This window comes from Phyllopteryx taeniolatus, chromosome 4 (genome assembly GCF_024500385.1).
Source record: "Phyllopteryx taeniolatus isolate TA_2022b chromosome 4, UOR_Ptae_1.2, whole genome shotgun sequence".
Classification (NCBI taxonomy): Eukaryota; Metazoa; Chordata; class Actinopteri; order Syngnathiformes; family Syngnathidae; genus Phyllopteryx; species Phyllopteryx taeniolatus.
In genome coordinates this window covers 6,327,178-6,353,140 of record NC_084505.1, presented here as the reverse complement: position 1 = coordinate 6,353,140, position 25,963 = coordinate 6,327,178, and the positions used below count along the sequence as shown (strand labels likewise).

General features: G+C 42.5%; 1 protein-coding gene across 31 annotated transcripts in view; it reads left to right on the top strand.

Moving 5' to 3' along the window:
* rims1b (regulating synaptic membrane exocytosis 1b) overlaps positions 1-25,963 on the top strand; it is a 146,735-nt gene that overhangs the window by 87,662 nt on the left and 33,110 nt on the right. For 25 of the 31 annotated variants that reach the window (XR_009788359.1, XM_061772160.1, XM_061772162.1 and 22 more), the window contains 10 exons: positions 4,051-4,352; positions 5,828-6,651; positions 18,519-18,559; positions 18,889-18,999; positions 20,365-20,464; positions 22,476-22,599; positions 22,696-22,752; positions 22,972-23,018; positions 23,548-23,663; positions 23,771-23,901. Coding sequence is in view for 30 of the 31 variants with exons in the window: in XM_061772160.1 (XP_061628144.1) it covers positions 4,051-4,352; positions 5,828-6,651; positions 18,519-18,559; positions 18,889-18,999; positions 20,365-20,464; positions 22,476-22,599; positions 22,696-22,752; positions 22,972-23,018; positions 23,548-23,663; positions 23,771-23,901 (1,853 nt within the window). In the remaining variant the exon portion in view is untranslated. Of the gene's footprint in view, positions 1-2,528; positions 3,161-4,050; positions 4,353-5,827; positions 6,652-18,518; positions 18,560-18,646; positions 18,666-18,888; positions 19,000-20,364; positions 20,465-22,475; positions 22,600-22,695; positions 22,753-22,971; positions 23,019-23,547; positions 23,664-23,770; positions 23,902-25,963 lie in introns of those variants that run through there. The other 6 variants (XM_061772179.1, XM_061772161.1, XM_061772180.1 and 3 more) reach the window with 5 other exon arrangements.

The following is a 25,963-nucleotide window of genomic DNA, read 5'->3' as shown; positions in this document are numbered from 1 at the left end:
GTTTGTTGTCACATTTCTGTGGGGCCAATTATACATTACTTGTGCACTCACTGTAGTAGTCTCGACACGCTGCACTATTTGCATATCTGTTGTTGACCAATAATGGCCACTCATGCCAGAGTAGCATCTGCTCCATTTGCACACTGATTGAGGAGTATCTGCAACATTTGCGCAATCAACATTGTCCCAGATTATTGCACTACTCGCGTGAAGTCTCGGCGCCCTTTGCACAATGGTCATTGCACCGCACTATTGCAATATTAGTCTTTCGAACTGCTCTAAGTGCTAGAAGACTGGATCTTTTTGCACAATTGTCAAAAAAAAAATGTACCGGCATTACCAGATAACTAGCAAGCCTTTATTGCTCAGTGAGTGTTTTTTGTCAATGTCTTTAGGTGTTCTATGTCATTTGACTGTCTGTTGTCGTACTAGAGCGGCTCCAACTACCGGAGACAAATTCCTTGTTTTGTTTTTTTTTGGACATACTTGGCAAATAAAGATGATTCTGATTCTGATTCTGATCGAAACTGGGAACCGGAATTTTTTTATTTAAACGGTTCCGGGAGAACGGTAGTTCTCGATGCCCAACCCTAATAATCATAGGTGTTGGTAGGAACAATTTAGAGACTTCAATTAACCTACCATGCATGTTTTTGGGATGTGGGAGGAAACCGGAATACCCGGAGAAAACCCACGCAGGCACGGGGAGAACATGCAAACTCCACACAGGCGGTGCTGGGCATTGAACCCCGGTCCTCAGAACTGCGAGGCAGACGCTCTAACCAGTTTTCCACCGTGCCACACTTTTTTAAAATATCAAATTAATTATTTAAATAGACCACAACAATACAACAATTTTGAAGATTTTCTCTCCACAAACAGTATTTAAAGAGCCATGGGGGGGGGGGGGGGGGGGGTCGTCTCGTATACCATTCAAGCTAGGACCACCATTTTTTTGTTATTTTTTTTTTTGCTGCTTGCTGAGTGCTGACTAAGTTTTTTAACTTTTAAATCATGATGACTAGCTTAGTTCAACTGGTGATTCTTGTGTCAGCTTCGTGATATACCTGGCTGTGTGTCCTCTCGGAAGTTTCTTTTTAGGGTTGCACAGTACCACTACGAACGTATAAGTGGACCGCGAGGACTTGAGAAGAAGCATTAGTTTGCTGTGTGACAGCCCAAGGTAATTGCAGAGATGTACCTACCTTTGCCATATTGTCTGCATGTTTATAATATGGGCCACACATTTCACCGCCGGCCCCGATGTCGACGGCGGACTTGAAATAAGGTACGCAACGTGACGTTGCATTCAATATTTACAACTCATCGGGGAACGTTACTTTGCTATCGCTGTGACCACGAAATTAGCTTAACTACTCAAAAGCTATTTGATATTGAAATACTGACGCTACGGAGAAATGTAGTTCAACTAGTAGTGTCGCTAGTATCCACCACTGCTGTGTTTGGCTTTAAAAATAACGTTACCTGCGGAGCACAGCGTGAGACCTCTCGTGCTTGTTTTACAAGATAAAACCATAAAGCCTCAGGCAACCAATTCCTAGCCTCGCGATATCCAGTCCACAGCCCTACAACTGATGTATTTAAGGATTCCAGGCGGATTTTGTATCTAGTGTGTCTGGTCTAGTCCAGTCTAGTCTAACGATACAGTCGTATCTCTGGTCCTTCACGAAGGGATATCTGGTCGTATCGGTTTATCGTTACCAACCCTAGTGTAGAGGTGGTCCACTGTTCCACAGCCAGGAGGAAAACCACACTGCTCCTCCATGAATCCGAGATTCGACTTCCTGACGGACCCTCCTCTCCAGCACCCCTGCATAAACTTCATCAGGGAGGCTGAGGAATGTGATACCCTGTAGTTGGAAAACACCCTCCGGTCCCCCTTCTGAAAAAGGGGGACCACCACCCTGGTCTGCCAATCCAGAGGCACAGTCCCCGATGTCCACACAACGTTGCAAAGTCATGTAGCGCATAGCATTTCAAGAGTCAATAATTTTTAAATGCGTCTCTCTTTCTGGGTTCTCACACCTATGCACACATGCGTGTATGGAACCATTCACACACAAACAAACATGGGAACAAATGCTCTTACTGGGTTGTAAAACTGAGGTGTGTCACTGTTATAGAAGCATTCAATTGATAACTGAATATAATTAAATCATCTTAGTTCATATTTTTAGTATAACTGAAATATTTTATACTAAAACTGAGCATAATTATTTTTGTAATGGCATTTTCTATACCATTCTTCGACAATTTTACCAATATTATTCTACAGTTTTCAAGAAATACCAAGCCACAAAGGTAAAAAAAAAAAAAAAAAAATGTAATTCTGTACCAGGAAAATGGTGATTTTGTTTACTCTGGAAGATACCTTTTTGATTGCTGGATCACACTTTCTATCTGGTATATCCTGGAGTTCATCAAATGAAAGTATCTTTTGTGACAGATTAGTTTCACATTTTTGAGATTCTAATTTTTTGTTTTTATTTTATGGTAAAATATTGTATTACTTTACCATTTATTTTATTGTTATACAAATACTCTATTGTGGTTCCTTCTGATTTAATCTCCAGTTTTTGTCATTATGCATGAAGGAATCACAGGGAAACGGGGACTTTACATTAAACTGAGAACTGGACGCTTTTATTGTCATTTGATGATGAGTTAAAAAAAAATAGCGAGAAGCTGAAAGGATTACTGGACACTGATGATCTGCAACCTCTCTTCTAACGTAAAGAGGTGGAGAACGACATGAGAGGGACTGTGGTGTGTGGCTGAACGTTTGCTTGTTCACTGTGGACCTTGTTACCAGCTGATTTATTTTAGATTAGTCTGGACATGCGCCAACTGGGATTCAGGATGAATGTGCTCTGGCAAGCGTGATGCTAACTACTAAAATGGCTGCTACAAGTCCATCCTGCTTTCGATTGAGAAACATCATCAAATGGATTGCAGAATTAATAGTAGTGCCCTGTTTTTAATTTATGTTTCTGCTGTGGAATACAAGCGATCGCTGCTTTTCTTTGGTGCTCTGGATTTGTTTGCTGAGAAATAAATGTTGGGATTATAAATACGGAGGGTGATTAATCCTGCTTTTGTCCTGTTTAAGTGAGGCGACATCCTGTAACAATGCTTCCATGTGAGTATTTAATGTTGTCTCTGGGTCTGATTTAGAGGATGAGGAATCAAATTTGATCATTTCACTGCCCATGATACTCAATCATCATGTGTGATGTTATGTGGTGTAGCAGCAGGGCTGAGTTACAGTTAAAATGCATAAATTAAACAATTTTAATCATCTGTGTATTGAGATGAAACCAACAAACTCCCTAAATACTCTAGATAAATTTTATTTCATCACCAATGACGACGTTATTATCATGAAATGCTTTTTTATGTGAATGACTTACATTCACCTGTATCAAAGCCAGTAAAGTATTTCAATGGCTTCAGAGAAAAGGTCAGCAATATATTAAAAACTTTGCCCTGCTTGTCCTGACCTCTTCATTCAGTAATTTATTAATTAATCCATCCATTTTCTTTACCGCTTATCCTCACTAGGGTCACGGGCTGCTGGAGCCTATCCCAGCTATCTTCGGACGGGAGGCGGGGTACACCCTGAACCGTTCACCAGCCAATCGCAGGGCACATAGAAACAAACAACCATTGGCACTCACATTCACACCTATGGGCAATTTAGAGTCTTCAATTAACCTACCGCGCATGTTTTCTTTTGGGGGGGGATGTGGGAGGAAACCGGAGTGCCCGGAGAAAACCCACCCAGGCACGGGGAGAACATGCAAACTCCACACAGGCGGGGCCGGGATTTGAACCCCAGTCCTCAGCACTCAGAGGCAGATGTGCTAACCAGTCGACCACCATGCTCCCTTTATTAATATTAATTTTAAGTTTAATTTAATTTATAATATAGTAGTTTAAAAAAGCACGTCCGAACACTTTTGGAAAATAAGTACATTTATGTTTATTAATAGAACTAGCCTGCTAAACACATCCTTTTACCTCCTACAGGTAATGTGGGTATGCAACCTGTGCCGTAAGCAGCAAGAGATTCTCACCAAATCAGGAGAATGGTTTTCAGAGTCAGGAGTGCGGCCTGGGAGCCTGGGCTCCACCTTGAATGACCCAGCCACAGGGGGTGACGTCCAACGGGATAGGAAGCTACTCCGCTCCAAGTCTCAAGCCCCGTCCTCTACAACTAACAGCAATACAGAGCTGCCACGCAGGACACAGGGGCCTGCTGGCGGTACTGCCTCTCAGGCTCCAGACACCATGCCTGGTACTCGCTCCCAAAGTGTACCACTTCGAGAAAAGTAAGATACATTCTGATTACAAAATGTATTATATTGCTTTCATGTAGAATGTATCACTATTAGGGATGAGTATAATAATACATTCATAGATTGGTAAAAATTCTGTCGTGTGGAACTAATTGAGTAATCCTGTTTTTGAAACAAAGCAAAGCAAAATGTGAGCAATAAGAGTACTCTACTTGGCTGCAATCAGCAGAGGCACTATTGATTCAGTCTCACTTAAAATAAGGACAACATGATGTACGTTTGGGAAAATGAGCACTATCGGTAAAAACTTCCGCTAAAGCAGATGATGCTTAACAACACTGGCACCCAAACAGGAGTTCAAAACATTCAAAGAGAGATTCTCACATAACTAATAATAATAAAAGGCAAAAAAAATTATTTTCATGAATACTTACGTTTTCACCCAAACAGTTTTTGGTTCAATTCTTAACCAAATAATAATAATAATAATAAATAAATAATAATCTTTACAGAAATTGCTGACTGGTTGAAAGGGAGAATCCAGCAAAAAATTGGCTGTCTACCGGGCTTTCTTGTCCGAGTTTGTGCAGGTTGGAAGCAAGGAGGTGGTGAACCCGAATGCAGGGAAGCAGTGAGCCACGGCAGGAGTGCGGGAAACTCAAAAGAGGATTTATTTACAAACAATAATGGCAAACAAGGATCATGGAGGCAAACAGATACTAAATTAACAAAGTCAAAACAGCAAAATTCAATGTAACAAAAAAAAGGGCAAAACGCACCATAACCAAAAACATGGGAAACATGACCTACAGGGACAGATGACATTTGACAATGAACCAACCCTGACTGAAAGAAGCAGGGAACTAAATAAAATCAAACTGACGTGACAACGAGGAGCACCTGGACAAGGCGAGTGGCTAGAGGGAGCTGATTGGTGGACAAGAGACCGGGCTGAGGAGACCAGGAGACCCTATCCCCCACAATTAGTGTTACGTTGAAGGCTCGCAACTATAAATTTGGACTTGCCTTGGCTTAGTATAAAAAAACATAAAAACGATTGCTTAAAAATCTCTAATTTAGCGGGCCAGGGCGCATGAACCATGAATCACAATATAGACTTTACATAGAGATAGAGAGTTTATATGTTGTTTGTTTATTAATCTTTTATTTTTTGGCAAATTGGACAAGAAATAAGATCTTCACTGTATTTATTTGGGGGGAGGATCAAAGATTTCAGTAGTAAACATTTTAATGTGGAAATAACTGTATAATGTAAATGATTTCATGACCAGTAATTCTACTCCACTAATGATGCTTCACCGTTATTTTTCAAATCTTTGTTAATCCATGCCTAGCCCCTCAAGCTAAATTTAAATTTGCTTCTTAGTGTCACTGTAATCCTATTTAAAGACATAGAATGAGTGAAACTCATTGTGGATGCATATGTTTTTATGTTTGTGTGTCTGTACACCATACTGTATTATCTAATTATCTAATTTTTAATCTAGAAAACGGCCAGTTTCCTACCATGAACAAAATGGTAGGGGAGGCCTGGGGCATGGTACCGGCCGGAGGTCTGCCGGAAAGTTGCCATCTCAGTCATCTTTGGATGAGAGGGTCAGCCCTGGGGACCGACGAGAGAGACAACCAAGAGATGGTCACAGGCTGGAAAAGATCCATTCTCAGGAGTATAATGATGGGGAAGACAACTTGGGTCATTTACAAAGAAACCGAAGACGACCAGAGGATGATGAACAGAGGGAGCGGCAGCTACGTGAGGAGGAGTTCCAGAACCGTTATCGTAGTGACCCCAACCTTGCTCGATACCCTGTTAAGCCACAAAAGGAGGAACAGGAGATGCGCATGCACGCCAAGGTATCCAAGGTCCGCCACGAACGTAGACACAGTGATCTTGCAATTAACGAGGTCGGACTGGGGCCTGGTGATGGAGGAGGCTGTGAAGCGCAGGTGACTGAAAGCCGTCTGACCAGGAGAGGAAACCGCAAAGCCCAAACAGAAAACTATCGTGCGTACTCTGTGGAAAGGACCGTGGGGGAACCTGGGGGACGGGCACCTCCTGATAAGATGGGCTGCTTTGAGTCAGGTTTAGCACACACGGCAAGAGACAAAGGTGGGGACAAGTTGTTGAGGAAGGACTCTCAAAGTTCGGAACAGTCTGAGTCTTTGCGACCGCCCCCTTCGCGCTCGTACAAGAGCAAGCGCGGAGTAAACAAGAGGCAGATGTCCATCAGCAGCTCAGAGGAGGAGGGCGGCTCCACGCCTGAGTACACCAGCTGTGAGGACGTGGACATGGAAAGCATCAGCGAGAAAGGTCAGTCACACAGCTGTGCTCTCTCCACTAGTTTTATAAAGTTTCTTTGGAATTATTTTAATATTTGCTTTCATCCGTTTTCCAACAGATTTCTATTATTAACAACACTGCATTTTTAGCCCTAGTTTATAGTGACCAAAACTCGATGTCCTGTTGAAGCAGCTTTTACCGAGCTCACACGCTTATCCATAATCTTGCAATCTCTTCTCACAAAAAATGTCTCATTCGTTGAATTCTCATAATCTTCATAAGCACATTGAGGTTATGCCTGTATTCCATTGTACTGTATATGCATCAGTGGTGTGGCAATAAATTTCAAGGTCCATTAAAGTTATTACAAATTTCCCCATTACGGGACTAATAAAGCTTATCTTATCTTTTTAAAGCGAGACGTGTTTTTAAGAGAATAAAGTTGTCGATGCGACTTTCTTTTTCATTTGCGTTGTCGTTGCTTTTTTGTTGTTGTTTTTTTTACTTTTCCCATCAAGGGTCACCACAGCGAGTCACTCCTGTTCACCACAATTTTTATGCCGGATGCCCTTTCTATGCAACCTACCCATTTTTTGACTTTTGACTTTTGAATTACAATGACAAATCTTGTCTCTTCTCCTGGAATGTACATGCATAGCGTGTACAGTAAATCAGGATATTGGGGAACAAAATCTCGAAATACTCACATCATAGAACTTGCATACAGCACATTGTGGTGCAGTGTCATTTACACCTCTGTGGCGAGGCTACTGCTGCTCTAAGGGCAGTGCTCCTTTATTTGGAGAGACCCTGTGATTTAGGCCAGCAGATTTATGGAATTAGGTCAGTGTTTCTATTGCTATGTAATGCTTGACAAACTGCCAGATGCAAAAGCTAAAGTCAAGGCACGGTCGCATGTTGTATTAACCAGCTCACTATCACACCTATGCAAGTGATAATCAACTGTGCGAAAACTCACCATATTGGGGATCAGTTTTATGGAGGCCGTAGGTAGAAATAAATAGGCTCCAAAAGTTTAGCTCTTTCACAGGTGACAGTAAGGTTGGGTTCCAGATGTTTTGATCCAGATTACAATAACTCAGGTACCAGTAATGGGTAGACGGTGTGGTTTGTGATTATTACTTGTTTTTAAACATGCTCTCATGAATCAAAAATGTATCCTCCTCTGTAACTCTCACCTGTGTCTTCATGTAAATTAGGTAAGATTTATGCTAACAATATAAACAATGACTCTTGCTTTGAATATACAATATTGTAAGGCAAATGGTAGTATGGTATGTAATCAAAATACACCAAAACATTTAGTAAAACCTTTAAAACGATATGGCCTTTTTTTTTTGCCAAACAAAATAAAATGGGAACACTCTTTCGATATCTATGAATTGTTTTTTGCAACACATATGGAGGTTAAACACAGCTAAGAGTGGTGACGTATTGTGAATACATTGTATATCCAATGCTATTATTGGACTGCCGAGTCCTTCCATACACTCCTTAGATATAATGTGAGCCCAGTTTAATTTTCCTTATAATGGTCAATAATAAACAATATTTAATGATCCATTCATCCATCCATTTTCCTCCGCTTATCCAAGGCCTGGTCCCGGGGGGAGCAACTTAAGCAAGGAAGCCCAGACTTCCCGCTCCCCAGCCACTTCGTCTAGCTCTTCGGGGGGGATCCCATGCGGTCCCAGGCCAGCTGAGAGACAAAATCTCTCCAGCGTGTCCTGGGTCGTCCCCGTGGACTCCTCCCGGTGGGACGTGCATGGTACACCTTACCAGGGAGGGATCCGGGAGGCATCCTAACCAGATGCCCAAGCCACCTTATCTGGCTCCTCTCAATGTGGAGGAGCAGCGGCTCGACTCTGAGGCCCTCCCGGATGACCGAGCTTCTCACCCTATCTCTAAGAGAAAGCCTGGACACCCTGCACTGCTTCCCCCTCCTGAGACGCCGGATGGTAGACCAGAACCTCCCCGAACCCGTCCAGAAGTCATTCCCCATGGCCTCACCGAACTCCTCCCACACGCCCGAGTTTTTGCCGCACTGACCACCAAAGCTGCGTTCCGCTTGGCCAGCCGGTACCAATTAGCTGCCTCCAGAGTCCCACAGGCCAAAAAGGCCCAATGGAACTCCTTCTTAAGCTTGACGGCATCCCATACCACTGGTGTCCACCAACGCTTTCCGGGATTGCCACCACGGCAGGCACCAACAACTTTACGGCCACAGCTCCTGTCGGTCGTCTCTTTTTTTGTTTTGTTTTTGTCCTGTTCAGCTGTTAGGTCAAGCAGAATGGAAAATATGTATCCCTTTCATGCCGGAACAGTTTTACTGTCACAGTGGAGTTTTTAAGCTTCCGCTGTGGTATTATAATTGAGATTTATTGAGAATCAGACTTGATCAGTCAAGCAGAACAACGTTTCTCGAAGGGAGAGACAAACAAAGACAAAAGACAAAGCACTGATTTTAAACAGGATGAGATAAATAAATCATTACAATATCTACAACAATGAAACATTAAATATGAGTGTTGCATGAGCCTGTAGTGCTACACCCTGTGAGGACCGACAGGACAAGATAGAACAGGACAAGGACAGGAGAAGAAGTATACAGGACTAGGGTCGTGAACCCGACTGTACAACTGAAGTGTGGTGGCATTAATTATGTGAATTATAAAAGTCTACAGAACGAGAGTATAAGTGAGGGGATACACAAGCGATTTGCATATTCATGAGTTATTTGTCGCAATAAGTGCATGACCCCACACCCAGTGAAAGAGTCCTAGGGGTGTGTGTCTGCGGATACATGCAAGTGAATTGATACCGTTTTACATGCACAAAGACTGACAGAAGTGTCGTGTAATTGCTGTGGTCGCACCGCGGCGGCTGAGGACCCCACCCAATCAATCAAGGGGCGGGATCAGGCCCAGGGTTCCACCCGAGAGCAGTCCGGCGGATGGGACACGTCCCACACTGAGGGACCCAGGACGGTCCGCCGGTCCCACCAAGGCGCACCGACAACTGGCCACCCGGTGGGGGCCGCAGGGACCCAATGCCACCCACCCTACCAACCACCCCACCCCACCCACCGCCCCACACGGCGCAAACAAGTCAGGATCCCTCACCCCACCCGAAGGCGGCATCACCCCACCCGAAGGCGGAGGGAGGCTACCATCTCGTCCACCAGGGTGAACCCCAACGTACAGGCCCTGAGCCGGGGGGCAATCAGTCCCCACACCTGCTCGGCGCCTCTCACCATGGGCAACTTCAGAGTGGAAAATAGTCCAACCCCTCTCAAGAGAACTGCTACCGAAGCCCAAGCCGTTTGTGCAGGTGAGCCCGACTATATCTAGTCATAACTTGTCAACCTTGCACACCAGCTCAGGATCTTTCCCTGCCAGAGAGGTGACAATTCCACGCCGCTAGAGCCAGTTTCTGTAGCTGGTAACCAGACCGCCAAGGTCCCTGCCTTTGGCCGCCACCCAGCTCACTACATACCCAACCCCTTTGGCCCCTCCCACAGGTGCCCATTGGAAGGGGGACCAACGTTGCCTCTTCGGGCTGTGCCCGGACGGCCCCATGGGTCGAGAGGGGGGCCCCGGTGACAACCGTCCGCGCAAGGGAAACTGAGTTCCATTTGTGTTCATCATCATCAGGGCTCATTTGAGCCGTTCTTTGTCTGGTCCCTTACCTAGGAATGTTTGCCATGGGTGATCCTACCAGGGGTGTAAAGACAATTTAGCTCCTTGAATCATCGGGACACACAAACCACTCCACAACAATAAGGTGACGGCTCAGGGAGGGGATATATTGAATGATATGTTTTAAAAATATGGTTGCTACATATTGTTTTTCTTTATCGTTTCTGTCAATTCCAATTAATCGGTCTTGCGTAGTCTTGAAACGTCTCCTACTTACATTTAAAGTCCGCCATGCTTTGGCCACAACCACACATAACTGACCTCCTCTATCCCTATACACCCAGAAACTGCGGCCATTTGACGCTGTCCTGCTCTCTTTCCCCCTCAAAATCTAAAAATGTTTGGTGACTGAGCCCACAGTGGAGAATCGGGAACATGGCATGCTCGAGGCTTCTGTAGAATCAATTTCATAAATGTATTGCAGTGGCGGCTGGTGGAGTTTTCTCCAGGGGAGCATATACATACATACGTACTGTATATGCATACATACATACATACTTTATATATATATATATATATATATATATATATATATATATATATATATATTAGTGGTGGGGGGAAACTCATTCACCAGAGGCTTTGTAACTAATTAATCTTGATTAATCACATTTTAATCATATAACAATATTTGTCCCCAAAAACTTTTTTTTTTAAATTTAGATGGATTTTAGTGCTTAACTGAATAAAATAATAGACATTGATGTGAATACTGTTAACTCTGGAAAAATGCATTTGACTGTATTTCAATATAAAACAGTACAAAAACAAATATTTCCTGGTCAAAAGTCAATAAACCGAAACCTAAAGTGTCATTTCAGGATATTTTTTTTCAAGTTAGAGTTTGCATCGCTAAATCAACTACCAGCAAGGCTAACAGTGATGGCTCTTTGTAAGATGTGAGCAATACAAAGCATGTGTTGGAATGGGAGGTGTCTTGCTGCATCTATCAATGTTTATGCAATGTCTGTTCCAATTGTGGTTACCTTTTGTAGAATTCCCTATTCATCTGCAACAGAGAGAAAATGCTCTGCACAGTTTTCAGCATAGTGTCTGGTGGTCATGGCAAAAGACTGTAGATACCATGTCCTGTCTGTGACATGAGTAATGCGTGCAGTGACGCCGATGTAATTTGTATTAATAACAGAGTCTTTCTGCATGGCAGTTGACTACTTGGATTGCATGTCGCTATCAGTAGCACATTTTCTAATCTTCTACTACTAGTAGTGGTTGACAGTCCAGAGCAATACACTTTTCCAGTGAACTTGTGATTTTCTCCTATGATGGCTTAGTAGATTTGGTCCTGAATCCGGTCACTTTGCTCGAGTTTGGTTTGCCGACAACCCGTACCGTGACTGCTAGCATTAACAGCTCCGGCTTTCTCTGTGCTTGCTCTGACATGCTTTGCATTTAGATTGTACAGGAGGGTCTGTAGGTATGCAAACTCCTTTTTGCCATCCTTTTATCGTGGCTTCCATGGGGTAGTTTTTTTACATTAGGTTTGCCTCCCAACAGTCCTTCATCCGATTCCGTCATTGTGTGAGCCGTAAGCCACATAGAGATATGGTTAACCAAAACGTTTGATGTGTTCATCAGTGTAATCGGTGTACCAGGAAATTGTGCACTGACAGACAAAGGTTCCGCGTTTGTTTAGAAAGCAAACTGTGATGTGCGTCAATATTTTTCACATACAGTTTTTTTCGTAGCTAATTAATCGTGATTAACACATTGAAATCTCTCTGCTAAAAAAAAAAATAAAATAATATATATATATATATATATATATATATATATATATATATATATATAAATAAAAAAACCCTTGTATGGATAAAGGGGTACAGACAATTGATATCCTGAATAGTCATCTGAATGGCAAGATTAAGATAACACATATGCCCTGCCAGTAATCAGATAGCTCACTGGCATAATACTGAAGCTGTACACAAAGCAGAAAGAGAGGGGGCGAGGACGAGTAAGCTTCACAGGCACTATCCAGGAGGAAACAACAGGTTTCCAAGAATACATCAAGAAGATGACCCCCAGGGACGAACTACTAAATAAATGCCTCAAGCAACAGAAGCCCAGTAAGGAGAAGGAGGCAGATAGGCTGTCATGGAAAGAAAAGCCCCTGCATGGCATCTACCACGGACAAATTAAAGAAGTGGTTGACATAGAGAAAGCATACCAGTGGCTGGAAAAGGCTGGATTGAAAGACAGCACAGATGCACTAATCATGGCAGCACAAGAACAGGCCCTAAACACAAAATCAATAGAGGCCGGGGTCTACCACATCAGGACCCCAAATGCAGACTGTGCAAAGGAGCCCCAAAGACAGAGCAGCACATCACAGCAGGGTGTAAGATACTGTCAGGTAAGGCAAACATGGAGCGGCATAACCAGGTAGCAGGATCAGTGTACCGTAACATCTTAACCAAATATGCTCCCAAGCTGGGAGGATGGTTCCAACAGATACCAGGAACAACATCGGACATCTCCGTCCAGAAGAGCGCAATACTGGGAACAGTGAATATCCTGTGCAGAACCCTGAAGCTCCCAGGCTTCTGGTAGAGGACCCGAGACAAAGATGGGGACAACTTGTTGAGGAAGGACACTGAAACGCCGCAGTCCGTTCCATGCTCTGCTCCAGCACTTCTATCCAGCAGTGCCCGGACGGCACGGGGAGCCCACAGGATCACAACAACAGGTTGCTAAGGGGCTAACATAGTAGCAAGGAGAGTGAATGTTGCTTGCTTAAAGTCGTTTATTGACACTCCAGTTGAAGTTCACTGTAAAACTAAACTCACAAAACAAAATAATTACACTTTTTGAATGTTCAACTACATTACGGACTTGGTTTCTTTCTTCTTTTTTGTGTACAAAAATTGCTAGCTCGAAGCTAAAGCACAATGATTGAAAAACAGCATTGACGGCTAATGAAAATTTGAATGAAACTCGCAGCACTTAAATCCCTCAAAATAATCAATATTGTTACACAAACGCTGTATAACCAGATACAAACAGGCAATATAACAATACTCTCTGGCATACAATCCCGTGAAAAAGTATTGGTCTGCTTCTCGAAGTAAAAATGTAAATATCGGACAAATATAACCCAAGTGAACTCAAAATGTTTTTAATGTCATTTATTAAGGGAAAAAACATATTCAAAGTTACCTGGCCCTGTGCGAAAAGGTAATGGCCGGCTAAATCTAATAACTGGTTGGGCCATCCTCAGCGGCAACAAATGAAATCATGCGTTTTCATTTTCACATCTCTGGAGATATTTTGGCTGCATTTTGGCAAAAAATTAGGGTTTTCAAAGATGAACGGCCTTTTTAATGTCATGCCACTGCATTTCAATCGGATTCAGGTCTGGATTTTGACGAGGCCACTCCAAAACCTTCATTTTGTTTTTTTAAGCCATTCAGAAATTGACTTGCTGGTGTGTTTTGGATCGTGATCCTGCTGTACAACCCAAGTGCGCTTCAGCTGGAGGTCACAAACTGATGGCTGAACATTCTCATTCTGGATTTTCTGTTAAAAGAGTAGAATCATGGTTCCATCAATCACAGCAAGTTGTCTAGGTCCTGAAGGAACAATTCAACCCAAGACCATCACACCACCACCACCAAGTTTGACTTGGTGTGATTCTTTTCTTTCATCTTTTTCTGAAATGATGTGCTACATTTACACTGAATGTAACGAGACACACACCTTCCAAAAAGCTCAACTTTCATCTCGTCAGTCCATAAAATATTCTCTCAAAAGTCTTAGGAATCATTCATGTTTTTTTCACAAAAGTAAGACAAACGAGCCTTTATGTTCTTTTTGGTCAGTAGTGGTTTTCGCCTTGGAACTCTGCCATGGATGCCATTTTTACCCAGTATCATCTTTATTGTTTTGTGACCATAAATGAGGCAAGGGTGGCCTGCAGATCTTTTAGAAGTTGTCCTGAATTCCTTTGTGGCCTCCTGGATGAGTCATTGTTGTTTTCTTGAGGTAATCTTTGTAGGCTGGCACTCCTGGGAAGGTTCACCACTCTTCCATGTTTCTCCATGTGAGGATAATAGGTCTTCCCAATGGTTCGTTGGAATCTTAAAACTTTAGAAATTGTTTTGTAACCCTTTCCAGACTGATAAATGTCAAATACTTTATTTCTTGACTGTTCTGAAATTTCTTTGGATCATTGTCTTTGGTGCAGCTTTTTTGGATCTTTTGTCCGACTTGATTTTGTTGGTACATATTCTGTTTAAGTGATTTCTTGATTGAACAGGTCTGGAGGCAATCAGGCTTGGGCATGGTCAGTGAAAATTAACCACAAATTATGATTAGCCACAATTAATTCATGATTTAACAAGAAGAAGAAGAACAATCACCTTTATTGTCATGAACATGCATGCATGCACACGAAATTTGTTCTCTGCATTTTCCCTAGCACAGTGAACACATACACATGTTAGTGGAACACACTGGAGAAGGGGGCAGCTGAAGTGCCCGGGGAGCATTTCGGGGTATCAGTGTCTTGCTCAAGGACACCACAGCTGTGAGTCCGGGGGATGTTGGCGGATAGTCTTTGAATATTTTTTTTCCTTAATTAATGAAATCACCATTTCAAAACAGCATTTTAAGTTCACTTGGGTTTTATTTGTCTGATATTTACATTTGTTTGATGATCTTAAACATTAAAATGGCGATGTATATTTTTCAAAGTCTGTGAAAACAAGTTAAATTAACTATTGATTGTGACTTCTTTTACTTTCTCTGTTACTGCAAGTGTGTATCTCATTGCGTGCCCCACACTGCCCCTCAGAGGTCAAGTGCACAGGAGGAACAGTGAACCCAACAAGGCACACGTGGAGACCGCTAAACACCTTGAGCTTCACTACATGAGTCCTAATTTCCTATCCGCCACGACATTGTCAATAAAACTAAACCACAGTTGCATCAAGAAGTTCAAAAGTGTATTGCCGCACAATTGGAGGAGGCAAATGCTGTTCCCACCATATACTGACAGTAAAAAAAATAATTAAATTGAACTTTGTTATTTGCACTTTAAAAGTATAACATGTATTTATTTCTAATATATTTTTTATTTTATTCTAATGTAGTATATTTTTATTTTTAAAGTTACTTCATGTAACCCATTGGTTAATAATAAATGGGTCAGGTTTTCCTCATACCAACTGTTGCTAATCATTGCTCTCTGTTTGAGTAATTTCAATTGGATCAATACTTTTCTAACATTCCACACTATAAAATAAGTAATGTATGTATGATTATTGCTGATATTGGACAGGAATCGGTCAAAACTCCAGGCTGCAATATCGGTCTCGGATTCGAAGTGAAAAAGTTGGATTGTTGCAGCCCTAATTAAAAGTATGTAACGTGGATATTACCTCAAGCTCTCCTTGAAGAAAGGACAACCCAAACTGTCCTCCCCAGAGCACCCAGGGACAACACCAGACGTTGTTCCTCTTTTTGATCTTTTCTTTATCAACATAATACATTACAATCGTTCTGTTGTCGCCATGGTAACGGTTATATCTGGTGGCATTGACACGTTTTCTGGTCCCACTTCCCCGACAGTGTTTGATTTAACAAGATGGAGGCCAATGATCGTAAAAGACGTGATAGAGTGATATCGTAATTTATGTCGTGTAGTGTTGCGAGTGCGGCACGGTGGCCGACTGGTTAGAGCGTCAGCCTCACAGTTCTGAGGTGCGGGGTTCAATCCCTGTCCCCGCCTGTGTGGAGTTTGCATGTTCTCCCCGTGCCTGCGTGGGTTTTCTCCGGGCACTCCAGTTTCCTCCCACATCCCAAAAACATGTATTAATTGGAGACTCTAAATTGCCCGGAGGCATGACTGTGAGTGTGAATGGTTGTTTGTTTCTATGTACCCTGCGATTGGCTGGCAACCAGTTCAGGGTGTACCCCCCCTCCTGCCCGATGACAGCTGGGATAGGCTCCAGCACGCCCGCGACCCTAGTGAGGAGAAGCGGCTCAGAAAATGGATGGATGGGTGTTGCCAGTGCCTGACTGACACATGGCTAGATTTTATGGCAGTAGTCTGACATAGTGTAATCGAGAGAGACGAAATTTGTCTTGTAGTCTGATTTAGGCAGAAGGAAAGGTGATATAAAGGTTAGAACTTTGACTTGACGAAGTGGCCCATTGGGTCAAGGTTTGTGCACCCCCAGACTGGAAATACACTACGAGATATTCACAAAATCAGGGATGAATGAAACATCTTTACTCATCATTAACTATATACTACTTGTCCTGCTCATCTAAAAATAGATATTTTGAAATATTTGTATTTTATTATTTCATTTTATTTATTTAAATTTTGTCTTATTCAAATTAACTCAGCTGAGTGTTGTGCGACCCCCTATAGCGCCCTCTCTTGACTAGCTGTCACTGCTATATGGCTACATACTTTTTCTTGCAAATATGTCTCAAAATCTGCCCAGTAATTTCCATATTTCTACCCATAACAGTAACCATAGCTTGTCTTATTACATTTATCGATTTAGAAATATGCCTAGGCGGAACGGTGGACGACTGGTGAGCACATCCACCTCACAGTTCTGAGGACCTGAGTTCAAATCCGGCCTCACCTGTGTGGAGTTTACATGTTCTTCCTGTCCCTACGTGGGGTTTCTAAAATTTGGGGCTATGCGGATGCCACACGGAATGGCGTGGTTCCTCAAATAACGTAATTTGGCCGCACAGAGGCATGTGAACGTCACGAATGCATCAAGCATAAACCAAGCTTTAGGCTGGAGCCTATTCCGGCTGACTTGTGAAAAGTGGGGGACACTGATTTAATGTAGAGTAGCATTAGTCAGAGAAGCAGCCCAATTCCCCGGATTCAATAACCAGTGTGTTTTCATCCCAAACCAAAATGGTTTATTCAGCAACACAAAGTGTCAAGTCAGCATTTATTCTCCCAAGCATTGTCATGGGACTTTTCAGAATAGCAGCACCACGGTCCGTTATACTGTCTACTCAGACAGTATTTTCAATTTCCCAACCTGTGTTCTTGTTTAGCCTGGCAGCCAGAGAGGTATTTTACAACCCAATTCCAATGAACTTGGGACATTGTGTTAAACATAAATAAAAACAGAATACAATGATTTGCAAAACATGTTCAAACTATATTTAATTGAATACACTATAAAGACAAGATATTTAATATTCAAACTGATAAACCTTATTGTTTTTAGCAAAAAATCATTAACTTTGAATTTTATGGCTGCAACACATTCCAAAAAAGCTGGGACAGGTGGCAAAAAAGACTGAGAAAGTTGAGGAATGCTCATCAAACACCTGTTTGGAACATCCCTCAGGATTTACACTGTTTACGCTGTAGATGGAGACCACACCCATGCAGGCGTATAAGGAGAGATGTCAGAGTGAAGAGTGCTGCGCCTCTTGAGCTAATTAAGCAGCGGTTCCGCTGACTTGCTCAAATAAAGTAGTCAGGAAGCAGACTATCATCTTTCCAATAGCTAGTGGCCATATATGGTTTTGTTTGCAGAGGCACATGAACCATGACTCTTCTGCTTCCCAAATAGTGTTTGGGTTTTGTTCCCTTTCACTCAACATTTCCATCCAGGCATTCATATTTGACTTACCTTCTAAAATGAAAGTCCCGGGAAGGCTTTACGTCTTCTTCTGACATTATAACCTGTTTGTTTTATCTGAAGATGAGAATACTATTGTGGCAATGCATTTGTCAGATAATTGCCCAATATTCAGAGTATCATGGAGGTGTATTACACCTCCTTAGGCCAAGTTATTCCCATGAGTGATTTGGATATCTAACAGAGGTTTTATACTAGTTTGTTATCACCCAGTTAAATGAGTCTTCCGAATTATGTTTGCCATAAAAACATGCCAGGAACAAAACATTCAACACTGTGGAGAGGGGCATTAAGAGGTTTGGGTCAGAGCATATTATTTTTCCAAACACGAGGAAAGGTTTGACTAGAATCCTTAAAATTCTGTTGGTCTCAATGCTTTTAGTCAGGTCTCCTGCTTGTGGGCATCTTATCCAGACCACTTCATCCTCTTCAAACTGTAACCATAGTTCTAAACATTTTTTTTTGTCTTGATTTTAATTATTTATATGAAAGAACTAGTGAAGCTCCTTATCTTTTTTATTGTGTGCAGGTGATTGGGACTGTCATCCGCTTGATCCCACAGTGTGGCATGTAAGTTTCAGCCGAATATTAATTTTTGTCTCATTTTTGCATTGTATGATTTGTAAGTTATTAACTTCATCAATTCACTGATCCGCTTGATCCCACAGTGTGGCATGTAAGTTTCAGCACAATATTAATGTTTGTCTCCTTTTTGCATGGTATGATTTGTAAGTTATTAACTTTATCAATTAACTGATTAGAATGTGAGCAGAAAAACAAATTAAATAGAACTACTATCAAACAGTACTTTCTTAAATTTCTTTCTCTGTGTCACAGTATGTTCACTATGTGACACATCATCTAAAATGTTTTGACATCACTGTATTTGGTCCCTTTAGCATCCAGTAACGTGGCAGCCATCGAAAGAAGGCGATCATCTGATTGGACGTATCACGCTGAGCAAGAGATCGGCAATGCCACGAGAAGCTGGTTCCCTCCTGGGCCTAAAAGTAAGCAGAAATACATTTACAGTAACAAACTGTATGTTAACACTGGCAAATAATTGATTGATTGATCGACTGATTGATTATGTAACTAATCAAGTACCTTATGAGTGTGCATATACAATAAATAATAAAGCATAGCCCTACGCCATGGTTGAATGCTAACAAAGGTGTATATAATTATAATTTGTTTAACACCATATGACTTCATGACCATTGCGGTCATGCCAGTTTCTGGAATCAGCAGCATGTACAGTAGATGTAGATGACAATGTATGCTCTTTATTGTGAATTCACACGCAAATACAGTATTTTTGTATTTATATAAGACGTTAGTTTGTCCGTTGGCGGCACGGTGTGAGACTGGTTAGAGCGTCTGCCTCACAGTTCTGAGGACCGGGGTTCAATTCCCAGCCCCGCCTGTGTGGAGTTTGCATGTTCTCCCCGTGCCTGCGTGGGTTTTCTCCGGGCACTCCGGTTTCCTCCCACATCCCAAAAACATGCATGGTAGGTTAATTGACAAATCTAAAGTTGCGCGTAGGTGTGAATGTGAGTGCGAATGGTTGTTTGTTTGTATGTTCCCTGCGATAGGATGGCAACCAGTTCACGGTGTAACCCGCCTCCTGCCCGATGTTAGCTGGGATAGGCTCGCCCACAACCATAGTGAGGAGAAGCGGCTCAGAAAATGGATGGATGGATGGATGGATGGATGGATGGATGTTTGTCCGTCTGTATGGATTTTAACGGGGTTATCCATCCATCCATTTTCTACACCGCTTATCCTTACTAGGGTCGCTGGTATGCTGGAGCCTAACTCAGCTAACTGCAGGCAGAAGGCAGGGTACACCCTGAACTGGTTGCCAGCCAATCACAGGGCACATATAAACAACCATTCACACTCACATCCATACCTACAGATAATTTAGTCTTCAGTTAACCTACTGCACATGTTTTTGGGTGTGGGAGGAAACCGGAGTACCTGACGAAAACCCACGCAGGCACAGGGAGAACATGCAAACTCCACACAGGCAAGGCCGGATTTGAACCCAGGTCCTCAGAACTGTGAAGCAGATTTGCTAACCAGTCGTCAACCGTGACGCCTTTAGCAGGGTTATTTCATTTCATTATCAGTTTCATTCAAAACAGCAGCAATAAAAATGAAATTCATCTGTCTGCATTTTATCTATTTGAGCCAAAATATGAGTTCTTGTACCACAAAATGTTGTGAGAATCTTCCATCTTTTTTGTGTGAAGTCCTGTGTACAAACAAACAAACAAACAGCTATCAAAACAATACAGTAGATGTTACCCTCAGGGGAGGTATTTGTGATCTTAATTATGTCTTGAGTCTCAATCTTTTTATTTGTCCAGGTTGTTGGTGGGAAGATTACAGAGACCGGAAGACTTGGGGCCTTCATCACCAAAGTAAAAAAAGGAAGCCTGGCAGATGTCGTGGGACATCTAAGAGCAGGTTAGCAGGTTTACTGTAATCCCCCAGTTATTTGCCTATTTGAGTGTTGTTTTTTTTTGCAAAAAGTCAGAATGTTTTTATTTTTTGTAATGGCGTATAAGACATTCAGAATTATTTATGAATTCTCCAATAATAAAAACATAAATACAGCAAAATATCAATATAAAATACAATACTGCAATGCTGTAAGTGTGTTTTTATTGGTTAAAATGTCACCTGACAAGGTAATTTACATACTGTTCGAGTGTTTCATTGTCTCCACATATTTTTGTGCTCTTTCTTTAATGCCTGAAGATGCTGTCTGAATGTTGTGCTAGATCTAGATAGAGAGATAGACAAATAGACAGAGCGAGCGATAGATAGAGCAAGCAATCAAGGGAGCAAGCAATCGATAGAGCGAGAGAGCGAGCGAGAGATAGAGCAAGCAATCAATCGATCGATACAGATAAGTTTGAGGTTGATATCAACGCTGATTGTGTTTCTATTGGTGTGAGACCAAATCCCAAAATTTGACAACTCTTTATGGGCCAGTAACAAGGCACATAACTAACACAGAACATCTAGAAACATCATATTTTCTCCACTTATTGAAGCAACACAACCCTCCATATAGTCATTCATTGTTCCGTCACATAGTCCCACAACAGCGGGACGCTCACTCACATTGGCAAGTCACAGGCAACCAACAGCAGGTTACTTCGAACACAATGTCCTCCAGATCCTCTGTCTGCCAACCCAAGACCACCACTGGAGACCCGCTGGAGCTGCGACCTGGTGTAGTTGGTCGGGCGTGCCATTTTCCAGTAGATAGGTTACTGGACCCAGCCATTGGAGTAATTCCAATCAATAGGTCCCAAGCTTGTATTGGCAGGTAGTCCAGGTCTGTTCTGTGCCCAGCCCAGTCTTTGCACACTACCTCAGTTCTCCTCGAGTCATTAGTTGACCTAGAGATGCCCCAGTTGTTGCTTGCATGGTAGCCTGGATGGTCCGGAGAATCTGGGTAAGCACCTTGCTGAATTTGTGCCCCTTATCAAGGCAAGCCGTAATTCAGTTCTTCGAAGTTCTAATTAGCCTTTCCACACCCCCGTTGTTCTCTGGGTGGTACAATATGGTTCTTTTGTGCACGGTGGACCATATAATGGCATGGCATGCACTTGCATCTGAAAGTATTTTAGGCCGAAGTTATACTTGCTCAGACAATCGTCAGATTTCATCATCCCAGACAGGGGTCCAGTTCCATAAAGCCTCCTTACTCACAAATTGTACAATCCTAATACACACAGCATTTATAAACAGACTCAATTTTGAATGCAAAAATCATCAAATGGCATCATTGAATGAAGACTCAAGGAAGTAGTAAAGCATCAAACAGTATACCAACTACTGTATACATTGTTTATTGGCTGAGGATCCCCTGTTCTCAGCACGCCAAGACTGTCTTGGTGTTACAGCTGAAGAATACACAACCAGAGGCTTAAAGTAGTTTTTACATTTAATTATATCATTTTAACATTTGATTCTTTGCATAGCTGTAATATTATTTAATATTATTAAATATTCCTAAAACATTGTTCCCTTGCTATATTGTGGTTCACCTATTGCAGATTCACTGCATTGCATTTTTTTCAGACTCATATCACACAGAATTCGCCATATTACAGGGTTTTGTGTGTATGCTGTATTTTTTTGTTTCCTAGCCAAAAACATTAAAACTGTAAAGAAAAAGTCATTAAAACACATATTACAAGGTACAAAATCTACGTAGTGTACAATACAACTGTGCATTGCTGTATTTTTAAGAGTTTAAAAGAGGTTAAAGAGTATAGAAAGTGTTTATAAAAGTATGGTAGAGGTCCATAAGAGTATGGGCAAAATTAATCTGGGGAGCTTCGTACACCTTTAAAATATGCACAAACAATCAAAAAATTGTATGCTGACTACTCCACGGATTCCACTCCACAGAACTATGGATTACGTATTCACGTTGCTGTTTCTGCAATCTTTGTTATAGGTGATGAGGTGTTGCAGTGGAATGGGAAGTCATTGCCAGGGGCAACCAAGAAAGAGGTGTACAACATAATTCTTGAATCAAAAGCTGAGCCTCAAGTGGAACTTGTTGTTTCAAGACCCATAGGGTAAGAGTGGCTTCATTAATGTATAAGAATCATTATAATAGCTGGGGAAAAAATATCTGACAGATATTTTTCATTTCTCCTTTCTTTATCTAAAAGCTCTATTCACCGAATTATGTCCAAAAACCTCTTGAGAAAAGTATATAAAGCATATCAGTAAGTAGTGTTGAATTTAATTGGTGGAACCTGCCCCCCACAATTTACCTCAAATCCTTTACATTATAGATTTTCCCTTATCATTATTTTTCCTGCTACTTCCCTCCATGTTAAACATACATACATACATTTTTTGCTCGTGTAGCTGTTGCTTGGCATTAAATTGATACCTGTGCTTCGAAAGATGACAGATGTTGGAGATTTTTTTTATTTTCATAGGGACATTCCTAGAATCCCAGAGTCATCTCATCCTCCTCTCGAATCTAGTAAGTATCTAATATTTGTAATTATTCTTTTTTAAATTATGAAGTTAAATGTAGCGGGACGGTGGATGACTGGTTAGCACATCTACCTCACAGTTCTGACGACCCAGCTTCAAATCTGCCCTTGCCTGTGTGAAATTTGCATGTTCTCCCTGTGCTTACGTGGCTTTTCTCCGGGTACTCCGGTTTCCTCCCACATCCCAAAAACATGTATGGTAGGTTGATTGACGACTCTAAATTGCCCGTAGGTGTGAATGTGAGTGTGAATTGTTGTTTGTTTGTATGTGCACCACGATTGGCTGCCAACCAGTTCAGGGTGTACCCCATCTCTCCCCCAGAGTCAGCTGGGATAGGCTCCAGCATACCTGCGACCGTAGTAAGGATAAGCGGTTCGGAAAATTGAATGGATGGATGAAATTAAATGCGAAAGCGTTTGTCTATTTTAAGAAAAAAAATAACTTTATTATCTTGGAGTGGCTGTTGTTTCTATTTTTGTTTTACATTAGTTGGTGCTGTACTCCCTAATCTTTAGCAGGTTCTAGTTCCTTTGAGTCACAGAAAATGGACCGTCCCTCTATATCAGTGATGTCCCCAACAAGCCCAGGAACCCTGAGAGACCTTCCTCTGGTACTGCCTGGACAACTGTCGGTAAGTACCTACCTCAGGGATATAAGCCAAATGATACATCATCTAAATGGCCATACTGTACGTACTGTATACAGACAGGGGTTAAATGCCTCCAAATAACATTACAGGTGAAACTTTGGTATGACAAAGTAGGCCATCAACTCATCGTCAACGTCCTTCAAGCCATAGACCTGCCATCCCGACCGGATGGACGCCCTCGGAACCCATATGTCAAGATGTATTTCCTCCCAGACAGAAGGTGAGTAATGCACAGACGTCATTTTGTATCATACATGAGCATGTACACCTCCTTGAGCCTTCACCTTATCGTGGTGGAGGGGATTGTGCATCCCAATGATCCTGTTGTTGTGGGCTTTATGCCCATGTTAGGGTCACCCAGGGAAAACAGGTCCGTGGTGAGGAACAGGGATAAAGCATGCTCAAAAACCCTCTATGACGATGAAAATAAATGGACGCCGTTTTCACTCGCCCAGATGCCAGTCACCGGAGCCCCGGATGGGGAGCGCCTGGTGGCCAGACTTGCACCCATGTGGCCCAGCCAGGCAAAGCCCGAAGAGGCAATGTGGGTCCAATTTCCCATGTGCTCACCACCTGTGGGAGGGGCTAAGGGGGTTGGGTGCTTAGAGAGCTGGGTGACAGCCAAAGGCAAGGACCTTGGCTATCCGATCCCCAGGTACAGAAGCTAGCTTTAGGAACAAGGAATGTCACTTGTCTGGCAGGTTTGTCGTGAAGAATTTTGTACTAGTGTTGAACAAATCCTCCGCACCGTTGCCTAGAGTCAGCCGGGATAGCCTCCAGCTCGTCGGCGACCATAATGAGGACAAGCAGTATCGAAAGTGAATGGATGGATGTTTCTGACTGACCTTTGCTGACTGTATTCGTAACGTTTCTCTGCTGCTGTCTTTTCACTGCTGTGTTTTGCACCAGAATGTTTTGCCCCAAACACTACTTTTAGTGCAACAAAAAGTTCTGCAGTTCATTCTATGTCCCATTGTAATAGTAAAGGTAGAATATGCAGTTTTCAAACTGCTCGCAAGATTAGAATGTTGATTCATTAATGCATTGCAATTCTCCGCAATTCAATATCGATTCAGCAAAACCTCCGAAACGATTCACCACCTGGCGCTTTGCATGTGATTCGCATTGTATGGCTTTTGCTGCGGTGAGATTGTGCCACTGCTCTATGTTCTCCTTGTGTGCGTCTTCTAATGATCAATACCACCGATTTCCTTTGTGATACGGTCCTGCAAAAACAGTTCCTCAAATGACTGAAGTATCAAAAGTATGGAAATTTATTTTTGAGGATCGGTCTTCTGGTATCGGCGGCATGGTGGCCGACTGCTTAACTGCCTCACAGTTCTGAGAACCCGGGTTCAAATCGGGCCACACCTGTGTGGAGTTTACATGTTCTCCCCATGCCTCCGTGGGTTTTCTCTAGGTACTCCGGTTTCCTCCCACATCCCAAAAACATGCATGCTAGGTTAATTCCATCCATCCATTTTCTATACCGCTTATCCTCACACGGGTCGCGGGCATGCTGCAGCCTATCCCAGCTATCTTTGGGCGAGAGGTGGGAAACATCCTGAACTGGTCGCGAGCCAATTGCAGGCCAGGTTAATTGAAAACTCTAAATTGCCCGTAGGTGTGAATATGAGTGTGAATGGTTGTTTGTTTATATGTGCCCCGCGATTGGCTGGTGACCAGTTCAGGGTCTACCCCACCTCTCGCCCAGAGTCAGCTGGGATAAGCTCCAGCACGCCCGCGACCCTAGTGAGGATGAGCGAATAAAAAAATGGATGGATGGATCTTCTGGTATCAGAGGCATTGACATTTCAGACACTGTCCATCCTTCCCCACGCCAGTGACGCCCCTCCAGCTGATGCAATGGTCACACTTGGCACGTTTTATTGTGTTTGCCAGTATTTTTGCTTGGAAACGGCACTCCATTTTTTGAAAAAAACCTACAGTTGACAGGACCTTCTGAGTTGGATTATACCGCAAAAAGACTATTACCGGAAGCAAAATAAAACTGCAGCCCTGGAGCCATTGTTGTTTTGTTTCAAATTGCAACCTAAAGAATCTAAATCTAATTGAATCGTGTGGTTCTTACCAATGCCCACCCCTAATCTTGTTCTTTTGGTCACGACCCACAGCTGGTGACCATAGGTGAGGATAGTAACATAGATCGACTGGTAAATTGAGAGCTTTGTCTTTCAGCTCAGCTCCTTCTTCTTGACTACGACAGACCAATACAGAGTCCGCATTACTGCAGACTCTTCACTGATCCGCCTGGTGATCTC